The following is a 25,197-nucleotide window of genomic DNA, read 5'->3' as shown; positions in this document are numbered from 1 at the left end:
AGTCACAGAGGGACTCGTCATATGACGTCGCCGTCGCTGCGTCTGCGCACGCTGCTGATGATGAAGAATCCCATCTAGTCTACTAGTTTCTATGACTCGAAACTAGTAGAGCTTTTCTCTATTCATTTAAGTGAATAAATCGTGATTTATTTAGTGATAAGTTTTTACAAATTTACACCCCCACATTTACAAAAATCACAACATAAAGAAACATAAAAAATATATAAAAAAATAAAACAATACCTTTGCATTACAACAATGCTGGTTTCTGTATCGGTACTGCGGCGACATCTGTGCGCAACAGATAACAAAACAAAATGGCAACATAAAACTAAAAAAGCTTGCATGATCGTATTGTTACACTGGATTTTATCATCTATAAACTATTATATATTATATTATACTTATTTTTTTCCTATAAACATTTGTTACTGTTAATTACAGTATATTAATGGAACAACTAAACATAATTATACTGCACGGTTGGCACGGTTGCGGTTTAACCCGCGCGGCTACTCTAGTGTGATCAACAAATTGTTCCTGGTCTGGGTGTCATGTGTATGTGAACTTGTATGTTTGCAAACGCACCCACAACACAGGAGAAAATCCTAGTGTGAGGCAATGTTTTTTTTTTAATAATAATTACAAAAAACTTATAATTATTAGGAAAGTTTATTATAACGTTCCTAAAAAATTCATAACGCTTGCATTGTGAACACTTGAGTTTGAAAATGTCAGATTTGATAAAATACAGTGTAACAATTTCATAACATAAACTTTCACCTTATAAATTAGTCACAAAATTAAGCTTTGAGCGTATTCCAATAACTAAAATAAAACATAATTAAGCTTACTATGAAGCTTGCAAAGAGGAGATGCCATAATATGATTGTGCACGGTGACAGAACTAATGGGCCTTGCCCAATGATATTATAAGTAAAAAGGTTTAGATGGGTAAAAAAGGTATAAAAAGGTTAGGATAGATATAAGTGCTCAGAAAATGGCACACTCAAATGTGACCAATTAGCAAAATGTACGTTATAGTACAGGACTGCGCGTTAGAAAATAGAGAGGGGCGTGGTTTGTAACGTCTCGCGCTCCCCGTAAAGTGTCACGTATTATGTTAAAGGGAAATCCAGTTATGACATCTCTTTGTATATTGCTACATGTTCTGAACTGTCAAAACTATTTTTCCATTAATTTAATAACGGATTACTAATGATTTTCGAGTAAAAAATCTAAAATTGTTCTACATCAAAACTACTCCATAATTAGGTATGTACCTATTTAATTTAATGAGAAAACATTGGAACACACTCAAAAAACAAAAAAAAAAACATGAAATGATAAAATTAAAATGGACAAATGAACAAAAGCGTTGTTTGTTATAAACGTATTATGTACAGATGCGTGTCAAGCTAAAACCAACCTTCTGCTCGTTGATAGTAGCCACATTATCGTAGTGCCGTTCCGTCGGCGCTTCCTTCAGGAATTGGTCTAGGTAGCTCATCTGTGACGGTGGTCGATCCAAAACTGAAATTGTTTATGAAATAATCAGTTGATGTTAAAATAAGGTGGGTTTGGTTCTAGATTTTCGTTTCCAAAACCTATATTAAAAAGTTAAAGAGTAATTTTAAAACTGCACTTATTATCTAATAGTAATACATCAAAATATTTTAACATGTTAACGGTTTTAACGGGCTTATTGTATGATCATCAAGAATATGTACCAAATATTAAATCTATCGAAGGGGGTTAAATGCCAATTACTAAATTTGATCCAACTAAACAAACAAACTAAATAAGACCGTTTTATAAAATTGCGACCAGTCTTAATACGAATACCCATCATAAAATGTTTATTCACTCCGAAACCGTATTTTTTTAAGTTATGGTTCATACTTTTATAGTAAATTGATTAGCAAGTACCATTTCTAGTTTTTTAATTATTACGAGTCTTCATTGAATTTTACTTTTCAAATGCAGTAAGAAATATCAATGACCAATTACCTAGTTATTTTTGGAAACGAAAACCTAGAACAACTAAAAGTAAGGAAATTAAATAGAGTATGAAGTTACTCCTTATGTTTAAATAAAAAGGGGAATATTCAAGAAAAATAATAAACGTAAATATAATGAAAAACACATAAACCAATCCCAACCCAAACCACGTTCACAAAACAGTAATTATTATTTAAGAAAAAAAAACGGTACAATTTATTAGAAAAGTAATGTTTTCTTTTTTTGTACAGTCGAGCACAAAAATGTTAACCATTTTGCAAAAAGAAACTAAGATATTTAATAATTTTATTTATTTTGGTATAAGCCGATAAACGAGCAAACGGATCACCTGATGGTAAGCAATCAGCATCCGCTAATGGATACACGCAACACCAGAGGAGTTACAAGTGTGTGCCTTTTATAAAGTTTCTAAATGGCTCGTATTGTGACGTTACCGTAAAAGTTTTGTGTTCGACTGTACATGATATCACATTTTAGTCAATACAAAACCGGGACTAAGGACATGCACTTCGGACGCTTACAAAGGACGCTGTACAACTTATTCCCATTCAGCACACGAGGACATTTTGTTATTTACATTCAATAATAAATCATAATGGCTACAATAATGATGTCCCCATTACATTTAGATCAAAATTGTTCAACGGGCCTCTGCGAGTTGGCTTCGGCCCCTCGTACGCCTTCCAAAATCCGGGACCCTGTGGTCCCGTGCAAGGAATAATACCCAAAATAGGTGAATAATTTTATTTAGTTAAACTTAAGGCACTATTTAAAGATTTTGTATATCTCCATTTCTCGGTTTCTGAAAGATATATCAACATCGACCAATCAAGAAATGTCAATGATTTTCCTAAAGAAAATAATTCAGAAAATATCGCATCACTTACTATAGAACCAATTAGTTGAAAATGTTGTAATGTCGCATTTTCAATTACGGAAACTAGTCGAGTTCCCCATCAAACAGTTACGTGAGTAAGCCAATAACATAATAATTAACTCCGAAAAACTTAAATAAATAAACCTACTATTAATAAATTAAACTTAAATATAAAAAAATTAGAACTCGTGTGCTGACGTAAGAGATTTACAAATAAAAAAGATGGCTAAGGTCGAAAGTACAAGTTACAAGTAAATAAAAAAAAACAAGATTAGTCAAAAATACCCTAAAGTGCGTATACAAACAAGTGTTAAAGGAAAAACCAATCGCTTAGGGCATTATGTGGTGACTTGGACATTTCAGAAAAACCTTTATTTTTAGTACACAATTTCGATGTACATTGACGATTTTCTTCAATAATTTGGTATTGTCATCGAAGTTTTTGCAAGTCAATGGAGCAATGGATGCTTCAATGGATTGAATACTTAGTATTTAAGGTAATTTTCTTCACATCCGTGCCACCGCAACAAGCTCAAGCAAAAGCGAAGCGATTTGCAATAAGAGAAGATTTGTTTCATATTGCATAAAAAATTTCAACAAAATTTTGCCAACGTCACTGTTTTGGAGTTTCAAATTTATATTTTAGCATTAATTTTATGGCAAAAAAACCAAAACCACACGAAAAAATGTTTTTCAAAAATTTTCCATGAGTTTCGTCTCGTTTTTTATAATTTTATTAAAAAACCAAACAATAATTTAAAATGTTAAAGCCAAATAGCCAAATAACCCACAAAACAGTGACAAACCTAATTAAATTTAGAGAAATTTATATTCCCTTTACACTTGCTCGTATTTACAATGGACATATCATAGACAAAATGAAACTAATTGATAGAAAAACTACGTACGCAGCACAAATACTAAAAAAAAAACTTACACCTTTAAAAAAATTAACAATATCTGTCGTTACCTTTGGAAAAAAAAACGCACACAAAAAATATCTTAAATTTTTTATAACACTTTTGATGAGACCTGTACTTTTTTTAAGTATTTTTTTTTTGAAGGGGGTTTTTAAAGTAATAATAGTAATAGTGTTTGTCTTATTTTATCGAAAGATTTTCTTTTTTGTAATAATGTTAATTTAATTATATTTTAATTAATATTAATAAACCAATCGCCCCAAGATTGTTTCTGAAGCATAGGTGATGAAAGGAAAACGTTATTGACAGCGAAGCTTTTATATAACAACAGATAATGTTACAGGGACAAAATAACACACAGTCTAGTGATGTACGATTGCGAATAACATAACACGTGAGATTTATCGATAACTTTTTTTTAGAAAACCATCAATTGTACTGTCTTTTACAAACTGAGTTTTTGAAATGATTGACAATGTCAATTTAGATAGTATTTTTATCAAATTCAAAAGAAAAAGATTTTTTATTTATTTATTTAATACTCCTTGAATATTATTATTATAGCACAAAGGTGGACTTATTGCCTTAGGCATTCTCTACAGTCTATCTTAGGTATTTTTGTGAGAAGATTTTTAACTTATTTACAGTTAACTTTACGCTCTCATCGTGACAATTAACCCAAAACCAAACCAAAAAACGATGAAATAACTATCGATATCGATAATATTCGCAATCGGCCATCTCTACCACGGTCACATACGATGAATCTACTTCTAAATAGGAATGTTTAGCTAAATATTAATATAAACGAACCATTCTCTTCTTTGCCGCTCCAATAACTTGATGATTTCGCCGATCCTTGCCTGGCTGCTTGCACATAACTTTGTGTTTTAATTCTATTGTGCTTAGTTTCAATTTTGAATTACTTTTATCACCAGAATATAGTTAAATAATATCATTATCATTATGTTTTATATTCGTCTATAAATCTACTGTTTTTTTTTTTTCAGAATTGGGAAGATATCTTATAAGAAAAATTGAGCATGTTTATTATCTTATATTTTAAGTGCATTGTTTCTTATAAATCGCATAATTATTCAATACTCATAACAGCTAATCTCAATGCACGTTAAAATTAATTTAACCACGATAAAAAACACAAATACTAATTTTAACATAGAACCCAACAAAACAAGAAAATAAATAACAAAAAAAAGTAAATTAAAACAGTTTGTTTAATAACTTACGTACAAAAACAAATGTACAAAGTTTACGTAAAAATACATTGATGCACGGAGCGACATGATGTATAAACATAAAAACTAACAAATAAACATAAAATACAAGTTAAATGCAGATTAAATGTGCTGACAATAACTTAAAACAAAAAAATATATAAATAGAACGACATAAAAAGAGTTCGGATGTTATGTTTCAAGACCGCACATTTAATTAGATGAAGAAAGCACGTATACCGTATGGGGAAACCTCTTATGAATTAATTTAAACCCCATATTTGTTATCATCTTGGCTGACAATACAAGGAAAATAAGCGAAATAGGCCCACTGCTTTTTTGCTTTGAGCTAATTTAAACACTCTTAAAAATACGACATTATAACAGCCGCACCACATGTCCGTAATATTCTTAGACAACCTACAAAATTACAGCTCTTCTGTGATCAAGGAACATGAAGCTGTTCACACAGAATTTAATACTTGATTAATTTGATTTTCAGTTTTCGTAGTCATATGAGTGATATCCATACCGTATATCTTAGGCAATATCATAATTATTAGCTGCCTTTAATAAAATATATTGTTAAAAAATCTTATTCTGCGGTCTTAAAACATAACAATAATAAAAAAAAAACAAACTCAATGAGATTCTACAACTGATCTAAAAGAAAAAAACTTATACTAAGTAATAAATAAAACAAAAAAAAAATCGTTCATTGTGCTGTCAGTATTTTAGTCAATCGATTATCGATTCCTACGAATAATAATATCGAGACGATTGCTTGTCAAATATACAAAAAAGATATAAAAAGTGCGCAAAGATGGTACAGTTAATTATCTAACTGAGAAAATAAAGTATTACACATCATCACGTGGAATAGAACTCAACCAATACATACATGAATAAATAATAAAAAAACAAGCATTATTCTCGCATAAACACATTTAAAAATACGTCTGCATTTATCAAATTTATAAATAATATTAATCTATTTGAAATAACACTAAGTACTACAATTTGTTATTACAGTTAGATCAATTGACATATTTAGAAATAATAAAAAAATAACACATGAGTCTGTCTGCTCTAATGCCTGGCAAAGGCATCTTCTCATACAGAGAAGGAAAGAATATAGACCAATGCGCTTGTTAAGCAAAAAACGCATTAAATTGACGATTTTGATTTATACTTTTGTCATTAACCCTTAAATTGGCACTGTACTCCCCTAATACCATACACTTTAAAAAAATCTAATGACCAAATATTTAAAAAAACCTAAATTTTTTTATATTAAATAATTAGCAATAATTGTCAATCTTGGTAGAAATTTATTGTAAATTGTGATAAATAAAATAAAAAAATTCAAAATTTTTCGATCTGGTGTCTGTGCGACCCGGGTAAGGTTTTTAGTTTTCTTTATCGTTTGGGAGTTCTGGGTTTTTGGCTTTGAGGCACAAGGGGGCCTAACAAGTAACATAAAATATTCGATATTATTGCTCTAATTTACGTAATAACAATATTATAAGCTAGAATCAAAGTATGTACTCCGTGAATACCGTTGCCAGATCAGTACGAAATAGACTTTGGTATACACGAAGTACATTGCCAAATGCATAGTGTTAATCAAAATGTATTTTATTTCTATATTTTATATATTATAATAACAAAAGTTGAGTTTTTTTTACGTTTGATGGGTTGACGTTTGGCTGCTATCTCGCCTGTTCGTACGTGATGATGCGGCCTACGATGGAGCACGTCTGCCCATAAGCAACCTATTCACTCGGACTTTGAAGACACCCAGGTTATACCCATCAGGAAACACAGATTCCGGCAAAGAATTTCACTCTCTAGCAGTTCGCATAAGGAAGCTTGAAGTTAAAGCGCTTCGTGCGAGTGGGTGGGATATCTACCATGAAGCGCTGGCGCTTCGCTAATTCGATGATTTAAAGGACTAGGGGGAATCAAGTTGTGCAATTCCACCTCGCATTCTCCGAAATAATCTTGCAGAGTTGAACGTGACTGATGACGTCAAATTCTAAATAATTTTTGTTTAGATGATTTTTTTATAAATAAAGTAATAAATTGGTCAAAATGAGTTTAATTTTGGCAAGTGCTTTTGTAGTACAAACGTAGTCACACTATAATTGGCAATGTACTCTGTGACTGCACAGGTTTTCGCGAAAACTGTAATACAGATTATATCCTCTGGGATTAATAAACACAAAAATAACATTAAAATGTCATTTAAGAAATAAAAAAGCTTATTTAATTTAAAATACTAATTTGGTTTAGTTAATAAAACACGTAACATTAGTGTTATTTCAAATGTCTATCAAATAAAATAAAAAATAACCGTATCGATATCGATTGTAATGACTAGTTCGATCGGTTGGGGTACAACACTATCGTTTAAAATATCTTTGGCAATCAACGTTTTCGACTAGACTAATTTTCGAAGACTAGAAATGATTATACTTTGGTGAGATTACTGTAAATAATATCAAAAATGAGGATTAATGTCCGAAATTGCCGGTAGAGGCGCTAGTGTAGTATACGGTCTCCGAAGCTGCAGACAACGTAACAGGTTACCGGGGCTACGGCTCAATATAGGAGAAGGAACGGGGTGGTTTTTAGTCAGTAAGAGTCTGAAACTCCCTTCCATGTTACCTAAGGCGGTTTTCCTCCCTCAAAAAAGGCATTACATTAGAGAATTTTCTAATAAGCCGTTGGCCGTTTAACTGTTAAGAGCTTCAGTGACTGTAAATGACCTAACGCAATACTAGTGCCATCTATCGAGCACAATACTGGTAATCCTCATTGGCGTAAAATTATCATAAAAATTATAATTTTGAGCACTATTTTTCTATGTCATAATTTTGTCATTTCAATTCCAAATATAATGTTTAAATTCATTCTATATAAAATTGAATACATTTAATTTAATTTATTGATATCTATAGCCACGATACAAAATCATTTCAAAGTTAAAAAACTTTAAAATTGTAATAGCTGCCTTATTGTCATCAAGCTTTTTAAAGTTAAGGTTTTAATACCTAGGCTCATCGAGACATATATATATATATAGTTTAATACTGGATTTAAAAAATAAGAATCAGTATTTAAAACTAAGTTTTCGAGCTCAAATACAACAACTGGACTACACCATGCATTGAAAATAAATTATACATGACATGTGCACAGTTACCTATCTTTTCGAGAATTAACTCTTCAGTACTTAAAGTACTTTTTAACTAAAATAAAAGTAATAAATAAATAGTTGCATCAAATTGAAAGTGGCTATAGAAATCGTATATAAATATCAGGGGTATATATGATGGTATACAAGAATAGCAACCCCCCATATACATGACGTCACGCCTATGAAAAGGGGGATGTTGCGCCTCAACCAAACTCGAACTAACATTTCAAAAAAAAAATACCAACAGCACAATAAAATAAAAACACAAGAAAAAAATACAGCAATACGTAGTTAAAAACGGATAAAAAAAGAGCGTTAGACGCATTTATCATTATAGTAAAAAAAAACATTAAATGCCACAGATAATACATGTTCGTTAAGACAAAAAAACAAAGCAAAAAATTTTCGGGCCCAATAAAAAAAATTTCGTTAACAATTATTTTTTTATAAAAAAAAAAGTTTTTTGGAATATAAAATCACAGTTCCAATTTCATTCACAATTAGAGTCCATATACACATATTTTAGTCGCAAATCAAAAAATAGTGATGTGCGTTGTTTTTTTTTTTTCGAAAAAAAAAAGTTCGTTATTTCCGTTTTTTTCGTCGCGGTCGACGTTGAACTTTGAGGTGGGAGCCAAGATTCCGTTGTCGGTTAAATTGCAGTAAAAGTGAGGTTCACGGTAATGTTCATTTTCACAAAGTTGTGTGTATAGGGTAGGAATGTGCGGTAACATGTAACGAAAACAAAAAGAAATGGTGCACTAAATAAACATTATTATTATTTGTGCTTAAAAATTTAAAGATCCGTGCTTCGGAAGTATCTTTATTTCAACATTTCGAAGATATTTTACACAGAAATAACTGAACAATTATACCATATTACACACTATTTAAAATTAAATAGCATTTTAGATACTTCCCGCTTTCATAGCTATTATTAGGAGTTGAAAAAGGTAATAATTATTAAATAAAATATGACATTCTTAAACTACATCAAATCATTAAAAAGAATCGAACCCAAGAACCTACAGTGTAAACTGAAGCGTGATAAATACATTGCCCCTTAAAAGGACTGTGCAACAGTGATGCGCGTGAGCAAGTACACAAGCCATTTTTCAACTCCCATTTAATTCAAAAACATAAAATAAATAAAATATCCCAAATAATCCCATTAGGGGGTAAGCGTTGTAATGACACAGTGACGGAGGCTGGATACAAGTTAAGCTTATTAACGCTAGATGGCGCCACGTATCTAGTATGATATTATAATGCAATAAATATGCATACATTGAATAAATCCTAGTCTTTATTTTGCGCTGACTGCAGAATTAACTTAGAGTCAACCGCATATTCAATTTAGTAGACATGACAAAATGATGCTGTTGTCATCCTGTTATTATCTGATCCGCATGTTACACATATTGTAGCTAAAACGTATCTAACAAGCTTTTTCACTATGAAATTCTTTACTAAAAGTAACAACACGGAAAGCCTCAAAACACAAACAATATATTTACCCCAGAATATCATAAGGGGCCATCCATTAATTACGTCACACGTTAAGGGGAGGGGTCGATGAAGTATGACTATATGACACAAGAGTCTAGAGAGGGGGTGAGTGTAGGTCTCACAAATGTGGCCAATTGTGACAAGGACAGGGGGTCAGAAATCATGAAATTCGTGTGACACAATTTATAGAAGGTTGTAATATTACCCCTAATATTACTTTATGCCATTTGTGTATGACAACACATCAAAAATGTCCATGATAAGCACATCAAACATTTTATATTATTTCGAGAGACAGTAGCTGCAGAAAATTCGCCGCGCGGAATGCCGCTTATGAATATGAGCCCCTAGCATGGTTTGAAACTAGTTAACTTTCTCGTCAAACAGTTACATAAGTAATCATCAAAAACAGCCTACAACATCTTAACCTTGTAACCAGCCACAGTAGATGTCAGCTTACCCCCTTCTGGGACATGTATATATTATATATAAAGTGTATATAATTGTGTATATAATACTCACAGGAGTTACCGGGCTGGTGCGGCGCGTCGAGTCTCGCTTGCATGTCGCGTATGTGTTGTTCCTTGCGCTTCATATCGTGGGCAAGCGTGTCCAGTCGTTGTCGTGTTTCTAGTAGTTCTCTGTGGATTTTTGTGTTACATTATGTAATAATTTAATAGCTATTTGTGTTCTTAACCGACTTCCCAAAATAAGGAGATGTCAATTCGTATTTTATACTTTTTAGCATAATAAACCTCTATGTATATATTTTTGTTACAGAGCGAGTGATATATGAAGTAAAATCTATGCTATTTTGTACAGCCCTATACTAGAATAGTACTTATAGGTTGCAGTTGCAGTGCAGACTAAAATGTCTTTATAAATAAAGTTGTTGAAGTAAACCATTACACATTTTAAAATGAGACATTAAAAAGAATCAATACTAGGTTCATTTCCAATAAAAAAACAACGTAATCACACTCATATGAATAGAAACGATGAGATTTAAAAAACTTGTAACAATAATTATGGATTTCAAAATACACTATTCAGCATAATATCTTAATCAAAATAATTAAATACTCTCTTTCATTTCATTATCAAATTCAGAATAATAAATAACATAACAAATGCACACAGGAAAAATAGTAAGATACTATAATAGAATGGGCTGTCGAAAAAATGCACATCACGCCATTAAAACCCCTATAGGGTAGTCAGAGGTGTACATCAATGAGCAATGTATTTGGCAACATACCATAATAATCACACTATCACACCTAATATTATAAATGTGTGATAGTTTGTATGTTTGGATGTTTGTCAGTCAATTACGTTGAAACTAATGAACGGATTTTGATGAATCTGATATATAGACAGGGTATGAGCCGACTTGGGTGGTAGGATACTTTATATCCCATGGAAACGCGGTCGAAGCTAGTGTATGTATAAAGAAAAATCCATGCCCATACTCATTCGGTTGCAATACGAAACTTACGTTTGTAAGATCAATCAGTACAGACTGTATATTGGGCTAAACAAGAGGCTTACTTGCACGGTTCCCGACACCAAGACGAAATATAACTATAGAATAAAATAGATACAAGTTGAAGGTGTGTGCTAAAGAATAGACAGAAGTAATATAGTTATGTTAGTCATTAAACAATGAAAAATGTAATAACATCGAATATCCGAATTTAACTTTTATGTGTTTGTAGTAAAGTAGTGTTGAAAATTTGATCCACCTAAATCTGGTTAAGACTCGACGTCTATCATAACCTAATTAGATAATGGACTGGGAAAATAAAAATGAAAGCTAGGTACTGTGGAAGACAGATCCGTCTGATCGATTTTAAAATTTTATTGCTTGAACACAGCAAAAACATTAAGCCATACCCCATAAATGTCTCATCTAATAGAAAAGCGATGATGTCGCAGTTTAGTGAGGTAACTCGTGTAATCCCTTAGTCAGTGGTGCTTTTGATGTTGTTCATTTGTCAATTATAAGTCATGGGACGGGACTAGATAGCGGATCGTATCAGGCACAAGCAACATTAACTTATCAAGCGCATGTGACCACCATTGTACATGAAGTCCCTCAGATTTCAATAGCATAGTTCAGCAGTGAATCTATTCCAACTGATTGTTAAAAGAAAGAAATCCATACCAATCTACATTTTGGAATGAGCACCTAGCTTTATTGACAGACATAGACACAGTAGTGGACATAATTTTCAACTGATGATGATAATCTATACTAATATTATAAAGCTGAAGAGTTTGTTTGTTTGTTTGTTTGTTTGAACGCGCTAATCTCAGGAACTACTGGTCTGATTTGAATAATTCTTTTTGTGTTGGATAGCGCATTTATCGAGGAAGGTTATAGGCTATAAATCATTACGCCACGATCAATAGGAACCGAGCAGTGCGGGTGAAACCGCGCGGGAGTAGCTAGTTAAAAATATAATGACACAAACCTTTGACTAGCGAGCAGCTCGGCCCTGGTCCTGGACAGTTCCTCGCCCACAGCCTGCTTGGCTTGTATCTCGGAGTGCAGCGAGGACTGCAGCGTGAGGATCTCCATCTTGTCGAGCTTCTGCGAGCGCCGGTTCCTCCACCCGCCCGTGCCGCGGGACTCCGCCCCGCCAGACGGAGGGGACGACGCCACCACCAGGGACGAACGGGACGCACTCGCTAAGGATTACATTGTTCTTTACATATCTGGATGGTACTTAACTGTTATCATGAAGACTTAGGGTGTGCTATAAAAGAGATGTACTATGTTGTATTCGGATGCGTATGGCATAGACCGATCATATTCATTGGTACACAGCTTAGCATTGATGGAGACGGACCCATATCGTATTGGTTTAGTAAAATATCGAGTAATTTTGTCTCACGGTAGAAGTACCAACTTTAAATGTATTTGTATCAATTTAACTAACTACCGCACCCAGAGACATTTATCTTGCTTTAGTAACGATTTTATTCTGCTAAGGACTGGATTAAGTAGCCATTAAATAACTCTAAGTACGGCCGTATATCTATTTTTTTTACTATATTCATTCTTCTTCATAGTTCTTCTACGTACCAGTACAACAATGAATATCAACTCACCATGTTTAAGATACTCCAACTCCTCAGTCATCTTAGTAGCGAGCGCCTGAAGGTACCCTCGAGCCTCCTTCTCATCAGCAACCCATCGGATTATGTCTGCTATCTATACCAGTCAGAGAATAATAGGATTTAGTATAAAAATAACCTTATTACTTCTGTAATAAAGACGCTTTTTGATAAAACGTTGGTTGTAGGATAAAATCTGTCCAAAAACCATGCGTTTTAATAAAACAGGGGGGGGGGGACAGATGTAATTGGGAGTAAGAATCTAATATAGTCACGAAATGGTCTCATGCCACTCCTAGTAGGTTAAAAACGCCAGGGAAAAGGTATGTAATGTTTTTATAATAACTATCGTGAGACATACTAAATGAACTAAAAATCACGGTTTACTCACGTAAATTAATATAGATGCGTCTGCGCACGCTGCTCATGATGAAGAGTCCCTCTGTGACTCAAAACTAGTAGAGCTTTTCCCCATTAATTTACGTGAATAAACCGTGATTTTTAGTTAATTTAGGTGTGTAATGTGTTTAATTACACAATATTAGTCCCAGTCGGTTAAAAGGGTCCAAGAAAAAGGGTGTGTACTGTGTTTAAATCTAAATATAAAGTGTGGGGGTTGAACTTACATCACTGACCTGTGTCTCCCAGTGCTGCATGGTGTCTCGTTTGGCTCTCAACTCCTCTAACTCTATCTCCATCTGCCTTCGTTCTGCCTGCCATCTCCTACCGTTCTCTGCCAACTGGAGACAATTGAGAGGTTGGGTTAGAAGAATTGGTAATTATAGGTATTTATCTCTATATAAAAAATCTATTGCTGTTTGTTAGTCTCACTAAAACTACGGCTGGACCGATTTGGCAGATCTTGATTTATTTGTGGAAATTCACGGAAAGTTTAAAAGGCGAGAAAAAACAGTTTGAGGCGGTACGAAGTTTCCCGGGTCAGCTAGTTGTCCAATATTTTATGGTATACGAGTGACAAATCAGCAGTAGTGATGTTAAGCAATCCAATGCTATAGTTCTATAAACCTAGTGACTAACAAAAAAAACAAAGAGTTTTGTTTTAATATAACCATAACCATATGGTAATGGGAACTATAAACATATGGTTATCTAAGTATCTTTGCTAGTTACTCGATCTGAGACTCGAACTCGAAAACATACTTATTTGCCGCCCTAATGCTTGTTAATTGTAAATAGATAATAAACTATCTTTGTTCTAATCGTTTGAAGGGAATCTAGGAACAAGTTAGTAAAGGACCTAATTCTACATAAGAATGTTAGTAAAAAATATAGACTTTGCTATTCACAGCGTCCAGGTCCTTGGCAAGCTTCCTGTTTTCGTTCATAAGCATCTGTTTATCTTCGCTGTCCGACAACTGCTCCAGGCGACGGCTTTCTAGCTTCTCCTTCGATGTTTGTAGCTGAAACAATGAGAAATAGAATAAAAAAATGTTATGAGGAAATTAGGGTTGGACCCAGGTAAGAACCTTGTGGAACACCAATGAAAAACTCTACATAGTATTAAACATAGTCGTTTTCTCTGTCCTTATGTCCCTTTGTATGCTTAAATCTTTAAAATTACGTAACCGTTTTTTCATAGATAAGAGTGATTCAGGAGGAAGGTTTTTATGTATAATACATGCATAATATATCACCATTGCACCCATGCGAAGCTGGAGCGTATGATAAAAGTAATGTTGCACCTAAAGTAAAACCTTGTGGGACACCAATACGGTGTGGTGAGGATTTCATCAAGAAAAGGTAGTTTTTCTGACTAATTAGCTGTTTGAACTTAATATTTCATCTTCATAGCTTGATTTTAAACAAAAATAAATGTTTTCGTAGAAAGAAACTGATACAAAAAGAGAGAGCTTCTTAAGAATCTTAAAAAAATATATTCTTAGTTTTTTTTCTTCGAATCCTGTATTGTGTTTAGTTTTATTTAATTTTTTAGTTGTTATACTATTTGTTAGTTATTTTGTAGTTCATATTGTTTGGTAATTGTACTTAGTTCTATTTCTTTAAATCCTGAAGAATGGAATGGATTTAAATAATTTGTCCTTAAAACACGTACCTCTCTATTGAGAACATTCCGCAGCGCGTCTCCCTCCTGCAGTTGGTCGTTGAGCGCGGCCAGCTCGGCCTGGAACCGCGCCTGTTGCTGCGCCAGCGACTCCTTGTATTGTAGCTACGATAAAACATTAAGTATTATATTATACTATACGGAATTTCATTAATACATTATCGGTCTATGTCTATTCAAAATAATCGTTTCTTTTCAACTAAAACATGAGAATCGAGTTTTACTAAACAAATCGGTCGAATCAATATAGATTTGATTAATTTTAGATTTAAAATGTATGTCCCTAAGAGTTAAGGATAAGAACGTTATATAGTTATGGAAAATGTCGATTGAAATCAATGTTTTTTCGAGTCAAGAGTTTATGTGGTGTAAAATCAATGAAATAATGTTGAAAATAAACTTTTATTTTTTAATTTCACCTCAGTCACATTAATTTCACATCTGAGCTATAAGTGTTTTATAATTGGTGAGCAGTACTCATAGTAAGAGTTTGTTTTACGTTTCTCGTTTCATTCTGCAAACTCGTTCTAAGTGTACAGTATAGTATACCTCGAGAGTCTCGACCTCAGCCTGCAGCCTGGCGACGTCAGCGGCGGCGGATGCAGCGGGCGGGGCGACGCCAGGGTCGCTGCGGGCGCTGCGGACCGACTCCTCGCGTAACTTGCGCTCCTATGGGGAGAATGATATTTTATAGACACTTCGGACCCGCCGAAAGACAGTCATTCATGTCCCTGGGACGCGCCGGACTTCAATGTTCCGATGTTTTCATGGTTGTATCTACTGTAGATCCTGGCTTACAGGAGTTGCAGCGGTATGGGAAGTTGTGGCGGGCTTGTCCCAAAAAAAAAAAACAACTTCGGACCCGTAGAAAATGGCTTACTAGAGCTGTAAGGTTTGGAAAGTTGTGGTAGGCTTGTGAAAAAACACATTTCAGGGTATAAGACAATACTAGTCAAGTATAAAATAATACTAGTCTTTGGCGTAAATTGGAGTTCATTGCTTTCTGTACCATGAACTACAAAGAATGTTCAGTACCCATTTTTACAATAAAAAAATGAACAGATAAACAGATGCAGCATAAGATATGGATAACCATATTTTTCTTAACGTTTCCAATATCTCTTTTAGTCAACAAAGAAAAGTAGTAGTAGTACTAATAAATTTCAATATTTCCAGCAATATAAATAAATTCCATCCAAAGGTTGTCTGGAAGAAATCGCCGTGTGTGATAAGACCACCCATTGTACTCTAATTACTATTAATTACAATGTAAATGTGTTTTATGTATGTGTGCAATAAAGTATAAATAAATAAATATAAGTAAATAGATTACTTTGGTAGCCTCAGATATAGCAGTGTCGAGCCTAGCCTCGAGTTCCCTGCGTCCCTTCTCAGCGCGCCGAATGTCCTGCCGCAATGCATCAATCTTCTGCATCGCCACTTCTAATTCTTCTTCTTTGTCGCGTACCTAAAAATAACAAGAAAATTATAAACATTTTTGTTAATATGCGTTTTTTTTATGGAATAGGGGATAAACAAGCAGACGCGTCACCTGATAGTAAGCGATCAGCGCCGCCCATGGACGAAAAGAGAAAATTGACAAAACGAACGGTGAAGACTACGATGTAAGCGTTATTTCTCATCGGTTTTTTTTTGAGCCGTGGTATCACTCCTGTCCTGTCGAACTCGCCCTTTCATCCCGAAGATCAATAAACCTTATTGACGGCCGAAATAATACCCCATCTTAATAAATCCTTGGATTTTCGGCAGAAACACTATACGACTAATGTCAAAAATGGCTCTATGATGAAATCGGTTATTAATTTCTTTTTTTTTATGGAATAGTGGGCAAACGAGCAGACGTTTCACTTGATGGTAAGCGATCAGCACCGCCCAAGGCCACCCGCAGCACCTGTCCAAGCAACAATTTTCTACATGAATCGAAACGCAACCGCGCGCAGGCACACAGCTGCGCGCCCGCCATGACAGCGAGCCGGGTTCCGAGGCCCCCCGCCAGTGCGCCACGAGTCCGAGCTGCGAGCGGCTGCGTGTTGTAGCCACACGCAGCGGAACTAAACTTTAAAAATCAACCAACTCTCAAACTCTAGTTAAATACAAACCTCAAGAATCTCAAATATGTAACTCAAGCTGATGTAAACGAATAAATATATTTCTCAAAGAGCACCAGAGGAGTTCAGATTTCTGCTGTTAGTAAATTAAATAGAAAATAGAAGTGAACCGTACCTGCCGCGAGAGCTTCTGTTTCTGTTGCCTGAGCTCAGACAGTCGTTCAGTGACCTCGTTGTACTCCGTCATCGCAAGCTTGCGTTGTGATAGCGCGTCCTTCAGTTCTTTGTCCTGTTAGGAGAAATCAATGATCATTATCATATTGAGGTAGTTTTAAAAGAGAGCTTAGATATGTTTTAGCTAGCATATAGGAAAGATAACATAACCAGAGTATGTTATAGCTAATATTGAAATTTATTAACATAATCAAACATTTTCTGTCTCTATTGTCTAGTGCACAAATTCGACTGGTAAACAAGGGAGACGACGGCGACGGGCAGAGTTACTAGTTATTGGAAGGTTCAGGTTTTCACATTACTAAAATTACACATACATACATATCGTCACGCCCGTTTCCTATTGGGATAGGTAGAGACAACAGATCGCCAAATGACACTAAACCTAACTAACGCCAAACTAAAATTATATTCTTATCAAACACTATACTGTTATAAACACTTACATAATCTATGATTACACATACCTGCAGCCTAAGTTTCTCAGCGGAATCAGATTTGTCCTTCAGGAGTTCCTCCTTCTCCATGTTCAGGGCTTGGATGATGACTTCCATCTCACGGATACGGGTCGCCATCTCTTGTGGGGTCGCTGGCATATCCTGGGGGGGGTTAGAGAAATTATATTATTTTGTTGGTTAGTTGATACAGAAATAAACATTGCGCATTATAGGGTCCCGAAGAAATTTGATTACGGAAGCCTTAAAATTAGCCCCACACTTTCAAACACGGTTGCGCAAACGTATGCGTAAAATTTCGGCGTTGCGCAAAACAAGACATAAAATTTATTTCAAACTTCCTTATACTTATTAAGGCGTATTGAAAAATTAATTATGCTTCCTTAAAGTCTGTAAGAGACAATAATATATTTACTTTATTATCTCTGCTAACAAATCAACAACAGAAGATTTCTCAGTTGAGTTTCCTTATTAAAACCAAGTCAAAATCTACAAAATCTATTATAAAACTCACCTGCGTACTAATGCCAGTATTCAATTGTTCGTAACATCTAACTTGAGCCTCTAGATCAGCATTCCTCTTGGATAACGTCGCCAACTCTTCTTTCAGCTGTATTAAGTCTTCTGTGGAATTCATATCGACGTTTTTATTACCAATTTATTATAGAAACTGGTGATTGCAAGACTGTAAGCCTAGCCTATACTATAAAGATAGGGAATTAACTAAATAATACACTAGTTGAAACTTTATTAATATAAACAAGGATGAGTGGTTACCACCTAATAGTGAAATGCTAAGGTATGACATAAATGAATGTTTATCTGTAGTGGTAGTACTTGAGATTATAACATAATCTAAATTTTATCAACACTTAAAATTGTGGTAACATTGGTTAAAATATCTATAAGTTGGTTAGGTTAGGTTAAGGAGCCTTGGGCAATTTTAATTTAGTATTAATGTTTATATATACAGTACAGAAAATAGCTTATAATATCATATGCACAGAAAATAATGAAGTTCAAGTTAAAATAAAGTATAGTCAATAATAGGTCAGAAATTCAGCAACAGTTAACTCGTTTCCACTGTTTTTTCCGTCGTATTTTATTATTAAATCAGTAGATTTAAATCATAATATACGACTGAGGAATATGTATAGTGATTAATTAGCTTACCACTAGCGCCCTCTGGCGCGGCGCCCCCGGCCCGTAGTTCAGCGATGGTCTGTGCCAACAACGCGTTCTCTCGCTCTAACGCCTTCAGTGCCGCACGGTCGCCCGCGTTACTTGGTGCCTGAGACACAAACATAATATTATTTTCTAGCCAGCATAAAGTTATTCAAATAATAATTTTAATAAAATTCTGGACGCCATGTTACGTCTGATGTGCTGACTTATTTATTACCTGAGCAACAGTATAAAATATTGGTTATTGACAGCTTCGCAAAATACTGGCGTAAAATAAAGCAATAAGGTTGTCGGAAGCCCAATCATAATTCGAGGAATTGGACAATCCCGAACATGACGTAATGCACTTGTATCTACTCTGGTGTTATGGGTGTCCATGTATGGCACGATTGCTTACCATCAGTGATAAATGATATTTATTTTGCAAATAGGTTACAACGTAACTCTTTTACACGTCAATCTCTCAAATGACTAGATGAGGCCTACTTAGTATCCAGTCAGCTTAGAATGCAGTATACCATTTTATTTTTATTTTATTTTTTGAGTGGGGAAAATCATCCAATGACTTTTCTCGCCTTGTGCGAGGCGAGAGGGAGTGTCAGACTCTTACTGACTAAAAACCACCCCGTTCCTACTCCGCTTTTCGAACCGGAGCCCCGGTAAACCCGCTAGGTAGTCCGCAGCTCCGGATCAGGCATCAGCCCTACTGGGCCCCATCTGTGGTGGTCTGATGGCTCTTTGAGGCGCGCGCGGAACGCGACGCGCCGTACGCACGGGTCTGGTTCTGGTCGGACGGCGAGCTACCCTTGCTCGCCGTCCGCAGGCCCGCACTTACGGTGGCCGGAGATGGAGATCGTCACGCGATCCCCGACGCCTGGAGTGTCTCTCGCGACGGCTGGGACGTGAGAAGGTTCGCTCTCTCACGCGCCCCGCCTCTTCCTTAGCTAGCATCCAGTATACCATACCTGACTAGGAGCATTCTTGGCAGGACTGAGCGGGCTGGCGGGCGCCCCGAGGTCGGACAGCCTGGAGCCCGCCGTGAACGTGAACCCCACGAAGGGCAGGTGCAGCCCGGAGAACGCTGACGACGCACATGGTGGAGGAACTGCTTCCGATAACCTGGACGTGGTACTTGTGATTAGTATATTGGGTAGTAGGTGACATGTTGATTGCAATAGTTAATACAATTTGAGAACTTTAAGTGAAATTGGTATTCCGATTGGGTTCGGAATGGAATTGAAAATGGAAAATTCCAAATAAAATACAATTTCCTTCCTGTTTCCCTTAGAGTAAGGAAAACCGACCAGGCAGGTTACTGTCAAATCTTGCCAAGAGGTCTGATGATGAGGAGGAGGAGGAAGAGGAGAGATAATGGTCTACCCTCTTATGTAGAAGAAGTTCTATATCTGAGGATAGTACAAGTTTGAAGTAATCTGTAGTATAAGTGCTCTGATTGATTGGTTTATTCGAGCCAGACAATGTATCGAGTAGAGGATTATCACTGACTGTCGTTCACTAGATTTACCATCAATTATTTACACAATAAGCTTGATCTTACAAAATGAACCGCGATTATAATAGTCCACAATTATGTTTAGAGTGAAAAGGCTAAGAAACTAGTGCGCCTCACCATCAACGATTACATCACTACTTACCATCAGGTGGGATTGTAGTCAAGCATTAGTTTATATCAAATAAAAAAAATGTTTACCTGATATCAGTATCGTCGACATCGAAGTTGGAAGTATCGGTGGGACTGGACACGTCCGGTACAAACGGTGCCTGCATCTCACGGAGATTCTCCCAGTCCAGGTTCGCGAACCACGGGTGATTCTGTCAAAGAATTACATTATGTTATTAATAAATACTTTGAAAACGTTGTGTAATGTGATAAATAACTTGAATGTTTATAGTAATATTTTAACTAAACAAAATTGAAAAATTTTGACGGTTTTCAACTCTTCATTGTAAAGGAGTTCGTGACCGTTTGTATTGATAGTAATTACTATTCGCAACATGAGAAATATGTTAAAGAAACCTCACCTTAAAGTCTTGGAGTCCATTTTTTCCTAATCTATTCTCGGAAGAGCAAATCAGTCTGCGGATTAAATCCTTCGCCTCTTCTGAAACCTGTTGATAAAACAAATAAAAAATACTATTAATACAACAAGTTATAGCTTTCTAAATCCATGTTATACTTCCATGTTGTCCGATTGACTGCGGGCTTTGTGTTCGAATTCAGGGCAGAAACGAATTCAATCTGAATTTTAGCTTGAATATCTTTTTTTTTTTTGTTTATAAAAAACCGTTGCCCTACACCCAAGATTTTCTCCTGATGTCGTGCGTATGCTTACAAACTTACAAATTCACATACACATGATAAAAGGTTGTTCCGTGCGTAACCTAACCACCGCGCCAACCGTGCGGTCTCAATTAAGATTACGATTGACGTCGTTTCCCTTAAGTCTTTGACTGCCAATAGAAAACTGTTGAAGACAAATCCTCCGCTAACGTCGGTCACCGGTGACCACCACGGCGTTCAATGTGTTTTATTTTATTTTATTTATTTGGCTCACTAACAATTGAGTACACCGATACAAATTTTGCTGACAGTATAAGGAATACAAATTTAGTGCCTCAATCCCTTACAGGTAAGCACAGCATGCAACATACATATATCTGTTAATTGACTTAAATACCAAGAAGACAAAACCAATAAGACAATGTAAATATCAAAAAATAACAATAATCAAGGACACAATGCAATGAAATCGCTGTCAAAAATTAAGACTGAAATTGAATCTAACAAAATTACATTGAATAATAATATAACATATAAATCGTAACATTAAAAAGTGTAGCTGATGTGCTTAATACCTGTGCAGCATGATCATCAGGCGGGGGGCAGTGGAAGGAGCGCGCGTGGTTCATGATCTTGCCGTACGTCTCCACCAGAGACTCCGCGTAGAACGGGGTCTCGCCGAATAACATCTCGTACATACACACTCCTGCAGAAGAAAAATAAAGTAATATTTTAGGGAACAGAGAATAAAGTTCCCTAAGAAAAGGAGGATCCTCCGACCAGGCGAGGTGATCGTGCCTGGCGGGCTTTCTGCCCAACTGTTGTTCGTTGGGATTTTCTATCCGTGTTAATTCGCATGTAAACTTCATATGTGCGATGCAGGATATTTATGACGTCATCCGTTGATTTGCTCGTCGATAGTCTATGTGCGACTTCTGTCATCGGTCACTTGTCACTTGTCAGAGTGTCGCCATAAAATGATGAAATGATCAGACCATTTAAAGATATGTATGAACAGTGATGATGTTTGACTGCCGCACTCACAAACATTTAATGATTACTTAAACTATTATTTAGTAACGATTTTGTTTCGAAAACAATTGCTAAGGATTGGGTTAAGTCACCATTAAATGACTCTGAGTAAGACAGTTAATCGTTCTCTTTGTGAGAAGACTTTTCTCTTAGTGGTATGGTAGTGAGAGTACATTTATCTATACTAATATTATAAAGCTGAAAAGTTTGTTTGTTTGTTTGAACGCGCTAATCTCCGGAACTACTGGTCCGATTTGAATAATTCTTTTTGTGTTGAATAGTGCATTTATCGAGGAAGGCTATAGGCTATAAAACATCACGCTATGACCAATAGGAGCTAAGCAGAGCAGGTGATACCGCGCTGAAGTAGCTAGTTGTTTTATATAGTTTTCCATAACTTATGTAATGAATACGAGGTTAAATATAACTTACCTAACGACCACCAATCACATTCCGGACCGTACCTCCCTTGACCATCTTCCATTGCCTGTAGAAAAGCAAAACATTGTTAATGAAAGATAAAAAAATACGTTTGAGAGTGCCATGCTTCAGCACGAATGGGCCAGCTCGATCGGAGTGACACTACGACCTCACAGAAAGACGGCATTGTGAGTGAGGTTACCGGATGTCCCAATCATCCTTCCAAATGCCCAAATGTTCAATCCCTAAAAGCTTGTGCTAGACAAGTTATAAATTGTTGCTTGGTTTTTGCCGTCGAAAAACGGCATTGTGAGTGAGGTTAACTGATGCAAAATCATATCCTCAAATGCCTAAATCTAAAAGCCTAGCAACCATTTACTATTGTCTGGTACAAGTTATAAGTTGCTCCGTTTTCGCTCGGCCATGGGCGGCGCTAATTGCTTACCATCAGGTGACCCATCTGCTTGTTTGCATACCTTACTAACCGGGCTTGGTTTTTGCTCGGCTATGGGCGGCGCTAATTGCTTACCATCAGGTGACCCATCTGCTTGTTTGCCGACTTTACCATTAAAAAAGTACAATATCTTACCCGTAATATCTCCGGCGAGATATAGTCCGGCGTCCCAACAGCCACATTGCTCTGCACCTTGCCATCGTCGCCAAGCCGGAGACAGGAACCGAAGTCCGCCAGTCGAATGTGACCGCTCGCGTCTAGTAACACGTTGTCTGGTTTTATATCCCTAGAAAAGAAATTAAGTAAAATAAATATAGGTACTTTACACTTAAAGGGCAGGTAGTGATGCACATATACAACGGGGGATCAGACTATTGGCATATACCGATCATAACTCCATTTTCCGTGCTATTACTAAAATATATTCGAAAAATCTCAGAAAAAAATCTTATCAAAACGGGGAATCCAAGTCCAAATCCGCTCCTTGGCAATCGCATTAGCCATTACTAGTTAAAGGAGACAGTCTTCATTGCCAAACCTTTATATTAATAAAGACAGAGTATTTTTTTAGTACTGCCCCACCCTATTTTTGTTGACATCCCAGAAAAAAATGTAAAGTGAAAAAAGTGTGGGAGAGCCTTGCGTCAGCCTGAATGGGCCGGCTCGACCGGAGTGATACCACGGCCGAGCAGAAAACCGACGTGAAACAACGCTTGCGTTGTGTTTGTCCAAAAGACCGGCAACGCACTTGTAACGCTTCTAGTGTATCGGTTGTGCATGGGCGGCAGCGATTGCTTACCATCACACATCAGGTGATCCGTCTGCTCGTTTACCGGTTTAACCATAAAAGAAAAATTAAGTATCATAATGATAAAATAATAATAATTAATTTCTCCTACTAATCTATCCATTACAACACACGAAACGAAGCCACACAACATAATAAGAAAACCACAAACCTATGAACATATCTAAGTTCGTGCACGCTCTGTATGGCTAGCACCATCTCAGCGATGTAGAACTTGGCCATGTCCTCCGGAAGACGGTCCTCGAACTTCGATAGTAACGTCAGCAGGTCGCCGCCGCAGTAGTAGTCCATCACCAGGTACTAGAAGATAGAGGAAAGGAATTATTTATCTATACTAATATTATAAAGCTGAATAGTTTGTTTGTTTGAACGCGCTAATCTCCGGAACTACTGGTCCGATTTGAATAATTCTTTTTGTGTTGGATAGTCCATTTTTAGAGGAAGGCTATAGGCTATAAAACATCACGCTATGACCAATAGGAGCCAGGCAGAGCGGGTGAAACCGCGCGGAAGTAGCTAGTTATTTATAAGGCACGTGCCTTATATCTGTAGACGTCTACAGAATAAACACCAACATTAATGAAAAACAAGATGAAGACACAAGATCATGTGCTTATGCCAATTATACATAGATATGCACCACATTCACAGTATTAGGAATAAAAACTATGACAACATGTGTCATCATCCAATGACTTCTCTCGCCTTAGGCGAGGCTAGAGGGAGTGTCAGACTCTTACTGACTAAAAACCACCCCGTTTCTACTCCTGCCCTTCGAACCGGAGCCCCGGTAAACCCGCTAGGTAGTCCGCAGCTCGCACGGTACGCTACGGTTACTGTTTACTATGAAACTGCAAATAAGTTTAGTAGTATAAAAAGTTAAACAAGATATATGCATGTCAAGATGTTGTTTTTTTACATAATAACTACAGCAAAACATAAAAAATAACTAACAAATAAAAGTAAAACCGTTTGAACAAGCTCGATTGATTTTATGAGCCCCGGTATGGCTTGAAACTGGTCGAGCAGTCTCGAAAAAGGTGACTTTAGAAATCAATTATTTATATTGTGACAACTTACCAAGTTGTGTTCATCCTGGAAGGCATAGTGCAGGTTCGTGATCCACCGCCTGTCGCCAAACACGAGGACATCGCGCTCCTCTTGGAAACACGCCGTCTCCGCCCTCTGATAGCATAAAGATAAACGTATAAAATACAAACTTAAACAAATTACTACATATTAAAGGAGTAGACAGCGGTACAATAAA

The 25,197-nt window shown here is 36.0% G+C and overlaps 1 protein-coding gene across 10 annotated transcripts in view; it reads right to left on the bottom strand.

Annotated features, from left to right (window-relative positions):
* Nucleotides 1-25,197, bottom strand: part of LOC118276640 (serine/threonine-protein kinase Genghis Khan) — a 68,132-nt gene that overhangs the window by 25,485 nt on the left and 17,450 nt on the right. For 3 of the 10 annotated variants that reach the window (XM_050699868.1, XM_050699867.1, XM_050699869.1), the window contains exons 6-28: nucleotides 25,011-25,115; nucleotides 24,082-24,230; nucleotides 23,258-23,408; nucleotides 22,681-22,735; nucleotides 21,792-21,922; nucleotides 20,958-21,044; nucleotides 20,626-20,747; nucleotides 19,880-20,033; nucleotides 18,903-19,020; nucleotides 18,244-18,353; nucleotides 17,742-17,873; nucleotides 17,216-17,329; nucleotides 16,305-16,439; nucleotides 15,521-15,640; nucleotides 14,963-15,076; nucleotides 14,184-14,309; nucleotides 13,515-13,628; nucleotides 12,883-12,985; nucleotides 12,243-12,459; nucleotides 10,288-10,406; nucleotides 4,633-4,686; nucleotides 1,430-1,533; nucleotides 244-291 (exon numbers count right to left, since the gene is read on the bottom strand). In XM_050699868.1, the coding sequence (XP_050555825.1) occupies nucleotides 244-291; nucleotides 1,430-1,533; nucleotides 4,633-4,686; nucleotides 10,288-10,406; nucleotides 12,243-12,459; nucleotides 12,883-12,985; nucleotides 13,515-13,628; nucleotides 14,184-14,309; nucleotides 14,963-15,076; nucleotides 15,521-15,640; nucleotides 16,305-16,439; nucleotides 17,216-17,329; nucleotides 17,742-17,873; nucleotides 18,244-18,353; nucleotides 18,903-19,020; nucleotides 19,880-20,033; nucleotides 20,626-20,747; nucleotides 20,958-21,044; nucleotides 21,792-21,922; nucleotides 22,681-22,735; nucleotides 23,258-23,408; nucleotides 24,082-24,230; nucleotides 25,011-25,115 (2,682 nt within the window). The remainder of the gene's footprint in view (nucleotides 1-243; nucleotides 292-1,429; nucleotides 1,534-4,632; nucleotides 4,687-10,287; nucleotides 10,407-12,242; nucleotides 12,460-12,882; nucleotides 12,986-13,514; nucleotides 13,629-14,183; nucleotides 14,310-14,962; nucleotides 15,077-15,520; nucleotides 15,641-16,304; nucleotides 16,440-17,215; nucleotides 17,330-17,741; nucleotides 17,874-18,243; nucleotides 18,354-18,902; nucleotides 19,021-19,879; nucleotides 20,034-20,625; nucleotides 20,748-20,957; nucleotides 21,045-21,791; nucleotides 21,923-22,680; nucleotides 22,736-23,257; nucleotides 23,409-24,081; nucleotides 24,231-25,010; nucleotides 25,116-25,197) is intronic. The other 7 variants (XM_050699872.1, XM_050699876.1, XM_050699870.1 and 4 more) reach the window with 6 other exon arrangements.

This window comes from Spodoptera frugiperda, chromosome 17, assembly GCF_023101765.2.
Source record: "Spodoptera frugiperda isolate SF20-4 chromosome 17, AGI-APGP_CSIRO_Sfru_2.0, whole genome shotgun sequence".
Classification (NCBI taxonomy): domain Eukaryota; kingdom Metazoa; phylum Arthropoda; class Insecta; order Lepidoptera; family Noctuidae; genus Spodoptera; species Spodoptera frugiperda.
The sequence above is the reverse complement of the archived record's forward strand: the minus strand, read 5'-3'. Positions and strand labels throughout refer to the sequence as shown.